At 31.7% G+C, this 8,446-nt stretch overlaps 1 protein-coding gene across 4 annotated transcripts in view; it reads left to right on the forward strand.

Moving 5' to 3' along the window:
* The window catches only part of Usp25 (ubiquitin specific peptidase 25), a 95,019-nt gene extending 87,089 nt beyond the window's left edge, over positions 1-7,930 (forward strand). For all 4 annotated transcript variants that reach the window (XM_047563603.1, XM_047563604.1, XM_047563606.1 and 1 more), the window contains 4 exons: positions 100-179; positions 4,258-4,381; positions 6,827-7,022; positions 7,320-7,930. In XM_047563603.1, coding sequence (XP_047419559.1) covers positions 100-179; positions 4,258-4,381; positions 6,827-7,022; positions 7,320-7,492 — 573 coding nt within the window. In that variant the 3' untranslated portion in view covers positions 7,493-7,930. The remainder of the gene's footprint in view (positions 1-99; positions 180-4,257; positions 4,382-6,826; positions 7,023-7,319) is intronic.
* Positions 7,931-8,446: the final 516 nt, after the last annotated feature.

Consider the following 8,446-nt stretch of genomic DNA (forward strand, 5'->3'; position numbering starts at 1 on the left):
TGAATTCTTTATTTCTCTTAAATAGAATAATTTACAAACAATTTTATTTCAGTTTTAAATCTTACTGTTTGTATTTTTAATTCTTTCTTTCACTTACAGGAGTGGCATCAGGATTATAAAAAATTTAGGGAAACAACTATGTATCTTATAATTGGACTAGAAAATTTTCAAAGAGAAAGGTAAGGCAAAATGGACAAATAGGAAAAGATTTCTCTAATAGGAAAGATTTTATTCATAGTGTACTTTTTTTTTTTTTTTTTTTTTTTTTTTTTTGATACTGGGGATTGAACCCAGGGACACTTAAGCACCAAGCCACAGGGTCCCGCTGATAGGGTCCTTCCCAAATTGCTGAGGCTGGATTTGAACTTCTGATCTTCCAACCTCAGCCTCCTGAGCCACCGGGATTATAGGCGTGTGCCACCACACCTGGCCAATTGTGTATATTTTAAATAAACTTTTTTTAGAACAATTTTTATTACAGAAAAATTGCAAATTTAGTACCAAGGGATCTCAAATACCATAAAATTGAATTAAGTCTGTAAGTTTGACATTAGTGTCATTTTTTTTATTAGCTCTGAGATACTACTCTTAAAGTTTAGGAAAAAATGGGATTAGATCAAAGCCCAAATATTTGCTGGGAACCAAAGGAGCGAGTAGCCCTGCAGAGAACTTTCTGTTCCCTAGCTTCTCCCAGCCATTACTGTGCTTTCCCACATTCTGAGTCTGATCTTAACTTAAATCAGTGGTGCTGGTTCCAGTGTCTTAACTCCCAGGTACCATAAAAATATATTTGTAGAAAACTTGTAAGCAATGTGACTGCAAACACACTTTAAATTAATGTTCATTTAAATTTAAAATAAGATAATATTTACTTATAATATTATCATTTTAATTATCATTACGAATTTTGACTTAGGTGCCATTTCTTTTTTACTAGATTGCATTTACTTTATTTTCCACATACTTCTTAATTTGTAGTTTTAACACTAATTTGACTAGAGATTGTTTGAAAAAGTGCTCTAGTTTCAATAGAGTATTTTATTGTGGCAAAAGAAAAAGAACTTTGAGTTGTTTCTTTTGTTTTAATAAAGTATAAGAAGCCCCCACTGAGGTAATGATTTTTTACAAGATGGACATGTACATCTAGTGACCATCAAACATGTGTTACAGTTTAAATCAGTTAAAATTATGAAAACTAAATTCCTCAGTCATACTGACCACATTTCTAATGTTCAACAGCCAAACCTGACTGGTGGCTGCTCTTTTGTGCAGCACCATACAACAGTTTGCTGTTGTGGAGAGTTCTATTGGGTAGTGCTCTTCTAGAGTACAGCACTGTCGTTTTTACAATTATCACTGTATTAAGAGTTACCATACAAAAGAAAAAGCAGTGTTTTACATAACATTGTGTTTAAGTAGATAAGCATTATTAAGGTTCCAGTCACTGTGTTGTTTATAATTCACTTTGCTCATTGAAATAGACACACTGTTTTAATTAATAGCCCCATTTATTAGTGGGTTTAGTCATGGTTTTATTGATATATGAATATTTACATTCAGGATTTCTGAGATTTGTACTTCTGGAGCAAAATTATAATATGGTCTTAAAATCGAATAGTGTCTAAGGTCAAAAAAGCACTGCAATCTTACAGATAAAGAATCGAGACTCTATAGAAATGTAATTAACCTTGTCAAGGTCATTCAACTAACAAGGGAAGAAAAATTAATATGGACACCATATATTCTTATATTTTTGTGAAATATGTACAAAAAGTATGTTGAGACAGGAGGATTGCTTGAGCCTAAGTATTTGAGTTCAGTCTGGGTATTATAGCAAGATACTGTCTCAAAAAAATTAATTATTTATCTCATTCAATAAGAATTAAAAAGGCGAAAATGTCATTTCGTAGTCAGTTGCATAGCTTCCACCTTAGTTTCTCCTAAAGTCTGTTAGACTTCTTAAAGTTGGTTAAAAGACCTCCAAAGATATAACTTGGAAGAATGTTTATATTTCTTAATTTGCTTTGTAGTTCTCAGATTGGTACTTGTTTATCAAGTCAATCTTTATTAGATTAATTAAAAATTAGTAATGATGACAAATAATATGGTATGTGTTCATGAGAAATGTTAGTCTTATGACTTAAACAACGTTACCATAACTTGCCATGTATAAAATATTACCAAAAGGTTGTGTTAAACCTGTTTTTAATGAAAATGTAAGAATTGAAACCCTTCAATTAAATACTTGTTGATGAGTCCTTGTCAGTTCAATTGGAGTAAATGTTTTAGGAACTGAGTTTATCAGTCTTTTTGTTGTCATTATTGTTCTGGGGAATGAACCAAAGGGCATTTGGGCATTTTCCCACTAAACAGTATTCCTGGTCTTTATATTTTTTATTTTGAGACTTGGTCTTGCTAAGTCAACCAGGCTGGCCTCAAATTTTCCTCAGCTTCCCAAATTGCTGGGATTAAAGGTGTATTGCCATTGCCCCACATAACATGGTCTTATTTATAAGTAAGAATGTAGTAACTAGATTGCTGAATTTTATTTTGAATTTTATATATTCGTAAGCACTTTAAAAGTTGATAAGATGTTTAAGCATTTTGTACCTCTCGGCGAAGAGTTGTACCAAGATCATAATTTCAGAGCTATTCTCAGAGTGGTGACTCAGGTCTGTGAGGCCAGATATTAATATCATTCAGGAGAGAAATCTTTTTTATAGGAAATGTTATAGTTATAAAAGGAAAGATAGAAGAACCAGTTTTTTATTAAATAACCAACAACTACAATTTAATAGTATAACACAACAGTTAGTATTAGTACTTCTCTTTTTCATTATGAAACAAAATCTTTAGTTGGAGAATATGTTTATTAACATATTATTTCAACATAAAGTTTCATACTCAGGTTTTCTCCAAAACAAATTCCTAGGAAAAGGCATTTTAAAAATAACATTTAAAAATTTATTTATCACGATGGCTTCAGATGTGAATTTGTTTTGTCATGAATGTGTATATTCATTTTCAAATAATTTTACACTTAATATTTGAGTATGAAAATAATTTGTTTCATATCTGAACAAAGAAAGCAAATAATAAACAGTAGCATTGATTTGGCAGCATAGAGTTTAAAAAATATTCTTCTATAATATTTTATTTTTTAGGATGTTATATTTTTCTGCATTAATCTGTGAGAATATAACATTAATAACTGGATAAAACAAAAGGCAATATCTTTCACATTTTAGTTGTACAAATACATGACTAATACTTTTTCTTTAACATGTTAGGACAGTAATTGTTTTCAATAAAAACACAATATTCTATTAGACATTTTCCCTTCTGTTTTCAAGCCTGGTTTGAACTTCCTGACTTTTAGGCTTACTTTTTTTTCGGCTTACTTTTAGGTTATCTGTATAACCTAACACATAAACTTCACACTTCAGCCTTTTGTGTTATTGACGGTATTCTTTTTATTTTATCCCGTAGATTTCCCAGATTTGGAAGAACCCTTTCCTTTTTCCATTTCCCCCATTATCTTTGGATATTCTTTCTTCTGTCTTCTATATTTTTCTCAACAACTAGAACTGTGTATGTACATACAGAAAACCCGACAACCAGTCACTACGTGTACCAGAGGATATATGTGATCATGAAACAAAGGATCCCAATCCGTCCTTCACACAGAAATGGTGCTGTTTTTAAACAAGTAGTTGGCTTTCATACCAGTCCTAATTTTGGAAGGACTGGAAGACATCAGAAAAATAAGTTGGGCCCAGTGGTACACACTATAATCCCAGTGGCTTAGGAAGCAGGTGAATTTCAAGTTCAAAACCAGTTCAGGAACTTAGCAGGGTCCTAAGCAACTTAGCAAGAACTCCTCTCAAAATAAAAACTGAAAAGAGCTCGGGGGTGTCTCGTGGTTAAGTGCCCTTGGGTTCAATTTCCAGTACCAAAAAAAAAGAGAGAGAGAAAGAGAAAGAGAAAAGATTTGGTGCTGATTTCATCAGCTGTGTCCTCTTCTCTGAGCTTGTATTAATTTCTACAATCTGGTTAATCTGGGTTTTTTTGTTTTGTTTTGTTTTTAACTTTTAAGACATATTTGTCTTCTGGTTTCATGTGTTGCTATTGCTTAGGAGATATTCTTTGGAATATAGTGCATTGGTTTAATCATATACTTAAATTGTTTTGTAATTATAATTGAATTTTCTTTACAAAACTGAAATGCTAATACTATGTTTGTTTTTAATTTTTAAGTTATATAGATTCCTTGCTGTTCCTTATCTGTGCTTATCAGAATAACAAAGAACTCTTGTCTAAAGGCCCATACAGAGGACATGATGAAGAGTTAATATCACATTATAGAAGAGAATGTTTACTAGTAAGTTGAATGTACATTGTATGTTTATGATTTTGTCTGTCTTTGGGCAAGTTTTCTTGACTAACATGTAAGTGATTGGCTATGAATCCCGGCAGGTAAGAACCACAATGATGTCTATACATTGGGTCTGTTCCCTTAAGATGACAAAATGCACCAAGTGCATTATCCTCCTTCTGTAGTTCCAGGTATTCCACATTTTAAGCTGGAAATGTTCCTAGAATGAGAATACATTATTTTCATGTATGTTTAGATTTCATCATTACACTACCTACCACTCTTGTTTTTGGTGGGCAAAGAAGCACTACATAGATCTTGAGGAAAAATTGTCACAGAAACAAAGCATAGATGTTCTGAGATTTTGTAAGTGGTGATATACTTGTATATAATGGCAAAGAATTCACTGTGAGATTTTTTTTTTTTGCGCCTGGATTTTGTATTTTTCTCCCAAATGATTTTATTATGTGCTGAAATATTAGTATTACAAACTCCAGAAGTTACTTTAAAGAATTCTTTTTACACCAGTTTATTTAACTCCAGATATCTGGAGTACTTTGTTGATGTTCCTTGAATCAGCTAGCCTTCATTTAAAAAATAAGAAATTCCATTGAATTTCTTTTATTAGATTTCACTGAGTTAACTGGTGACATCATTCTGTTCTATATTGTGAACTCCTAAGTTGTATTTGTTTTCTTTTTCAAAACATACAGAGACAAAGATATTTGAAGAGTGTATATTTTTTGAACCCATAATAGGTTTGTTAAATGGACAAAGTGTACTTTAAAAAACTTAAAATGATCTGCTGTTGAAATGTTTTCTTTCAGTACAATCACAGCTTTAACTAGTTTTAATGTACAATTAAAATATTTGAATGGGAATATTAGTTTAAAATCTTACTATTTAGCTGTTTTTTTACTGCATTTGAGTGCATTTTCAAACTTAAATTGATGGTTTTATATCCATTGACAATGGTATTATGATCATTTATTATTATTATTATTATTATTATTATTATTATGGCTCTGAGGATCAAACCTAGGACCCCGCATATGCTAGTTATGCAGCCTGCTGCTGTGCTATATCCCCAGCCCTGAGAATGTTACTTTGACCAGTTTAAAGGGCTTTTAAATATTCCCCTGAGAAGGAACACTTGAATCATGTGTATTTTGGCTTTAAAAAAATTCAGAGTTTTATTTAAGTACATTGAGACAGGCATTGAATGTATTAGAGTGGTTTTAACTTAGAACAGTGAATTTGGGGGCTATGGAAATATGTTTATTATACCTGATTTTAAATTAAATGCAACCCAAACTTGATGATTGCTTTTAAAGTATTCAAAAAATGGTAAAATGTTTCTCTTCATTTTTAATAATAAAGCAGTCACACTTAGTTGTTTCATACAGGGATTTGGATGAAACTGCAAGTGTTCATTTCAGGTTTTCAGGTTTTTTCACATTGTATGTTTACTGAGAATCAAGTTCTAAGCAATACAGAGATGAGTAAGACATTTCTTTTCCTCAGAGAACTCAATCTGATAACAGACATATACAAACAATTTTTATATTCCAGATTAAGTGCCATTTGCAAAACAAGATGTCTAGCATTGTTGGGAAGAATTTTAAGAGATAGATAAACACTGATCTGGATCTCCTTGAATAAATGTAGAGAAGGGAGAATGTCATTCAGGTCAAAGAGACACCAAGTGAAAAGTCCTGGAATGCAAACAATGGAACATGAAGATGGATTTATTGTGGCTTGGATATGGAGGAGGCGCTAGGTAGAAGTGCCAAAACTGACAGCACTTCTTGGTGGCAGACTGTGAAGAAGCCTACCTGTCATGTTTATCAGTTTCCATCAGTATAAGTTTGACTAAGTTACTATCGTTAGGTTTGTTTTCAGAAAATAATTTTGGCAGTAATTGACAGTTCCTGTTTGTAGATCAGTTGGTAGCATATGGAGTGTACATAGCAAAAACTTGTTGAGGGAAAAAATAAATAATTACTTTTACATTTGTAAACCAGTGAATATAATAATATGTATTTGTTTGACCTTTATACAGGAGATGATGATGAGTTTCTCAATTTATAAGTATTCTGAATTTATTTGTTTTTAAAATTACTTTGAATGCTTATAATATTTTTGAACTGGGAGAAATTCATCCTGAAGAATTAAAAAATGACCTTTAGAATGATGATCAAAGTAACAGAAGCTGAACATACACTTCAAAAAAGTTTTTAACTTTTCTGCTTTTACTTTGATTTCTATTGCTATTATATGCACAATTTTTAAGAAAAATTTTTTTCAGTGCTACTGTAGATTGTTTTTCTTTACTGCTATTTGTTCACTACTGTTTGTGAGCATACCTATTATGTTGTTTTTAGTATTAACATTTACAGGTGTTTAATTAAAAAGGAAATAAAACTTTTTTTTTTTTCCCATTGCATTAAGAAATTAAACGAGCAAGCTGCAGAACTATTTGAATCTGGAGAGGATCGAGAAGTAAACAATGGTTTGATTATCATGAATGAGTTTATTGTTCCATTTTTGCCCCTGCTACTGGTGGATGAAATGGAAGAGAAAGATATACTTGCTGTGGAAGATATGAGGAATCGATGGTGTTCATACCTAGGACAAGAAATGGAATGTAAGTTTACACAATACTGATGAGTACCTGAGTTGCTAGGATCAAAAGTTTTTAAAATATTTATTCTCACCATTTTTACATTCTATAGTATTTTATGTTCCCCTCATTACTGATTTTTCCCTATTTATAAATTAAGCTTTGTGCATTGCTGTTTCTATTTGTGTTTTTATCTCTTCCACAAATGGCAACTACTTTACATATTTCCATAATGAAACATCAACTGACCACTGCTACTTAATCATAATTGCTGATGATCTTTTGATAATTTTTGTTTTGATACATCTGTTTGTGTTGCAGCAAACCTCCAAGAAAAGCTGACTGATTTTCTGCCAAAACTGCTTGACTGTTCAACGGAGATTAAAGGTTTCCATGAGCCACCAAAGTTACCTTCCTATTCCACACATGAACTCTGTGAGCGCTTTGCCCGAATCATGTTGTCCCTCAGTCGAACTCCTGCTGATGGAAGATAAACTGCACACACACTTTCCCTAAACACACTGTATAAACTTTTTTTTAGTTCTTAACCCTTGCCTTCCTGTCACAGGGTTTGCTTGTTGCTGCTATAGTTTTTAACTTTTTTAATTTTAATAACTGCAAAAGACAAAATGACTATACAGACTTTAGCCAGACTGAAAATAATAAAGCTGAGAATCGCATGGCGCTCAGACTTTGTTTTAACCAGAACTGATGTATAATTATAAATCTGATTTTATTATGGCAAAACTATGCTTTTGCCACCTTTCTGTTACAGTGTTACTTTGCTCTTATCTTTTCTTTATCAGCGGCTTTCCATTCAGTCTGGATCCTTCCATGACGACAGTCATTTTAAGTGTTCAGCACTTGTGTACGATATATAATATTTGGTAGCTTGTAAATGAAATTAAAGAATAAAGTTTTATTTATGGCTACCTATGTGTTTGTAAGCAGGTATATTGTATATTAGTTCATTGTTTTAGCTATAATATATAAATGAATTTTGTCTGGGAATTAAGATTGGGTGATGAGTAGATTAGTACAGTCTTTATTTTGCTATAATTGTAGCATACTGGAAAATTACTAGGTATTTGACACTTAAAATATTTCTATATTTTTTACTAAGTTGTTGAACTTAGGATGGCACCTAAACTTGTTACGAATTCAATCGGATTCACTAAAGTGAGCATCCTGTTTTTTAAGTCAAAGTACACTGAAACTTTTAATCTTTTCTAGATTAGCCTTTTGTTTTTTGTATATTTACAAATAATATAGCAAAGTAATTATTTCAAGAGAAACCTGAAAGAGTACTTGAATAAGGGCTATTTGTGACACTTAAAAAGAAATATGTATGCACACACACACACACACAAACACAAGTACATACACACACGTATTTTCTTCATAATGGAGTACAATGTTTTGCATTATATAATCATTCTATTTTTGTA

This window comes from Sciurus carolinensis, chromosome 9 (genome assembly GCF_902686445.1).
Source record: "Sciurus carolinensis chromosome 9, mSciCar1.2, whole genome shotgun sequence".
NCBI lineage: Eukaryota > Metazoa > Chordata > Mammalia > Rodentia > Sciuridae > Sciurus > Sciurus carolinensis.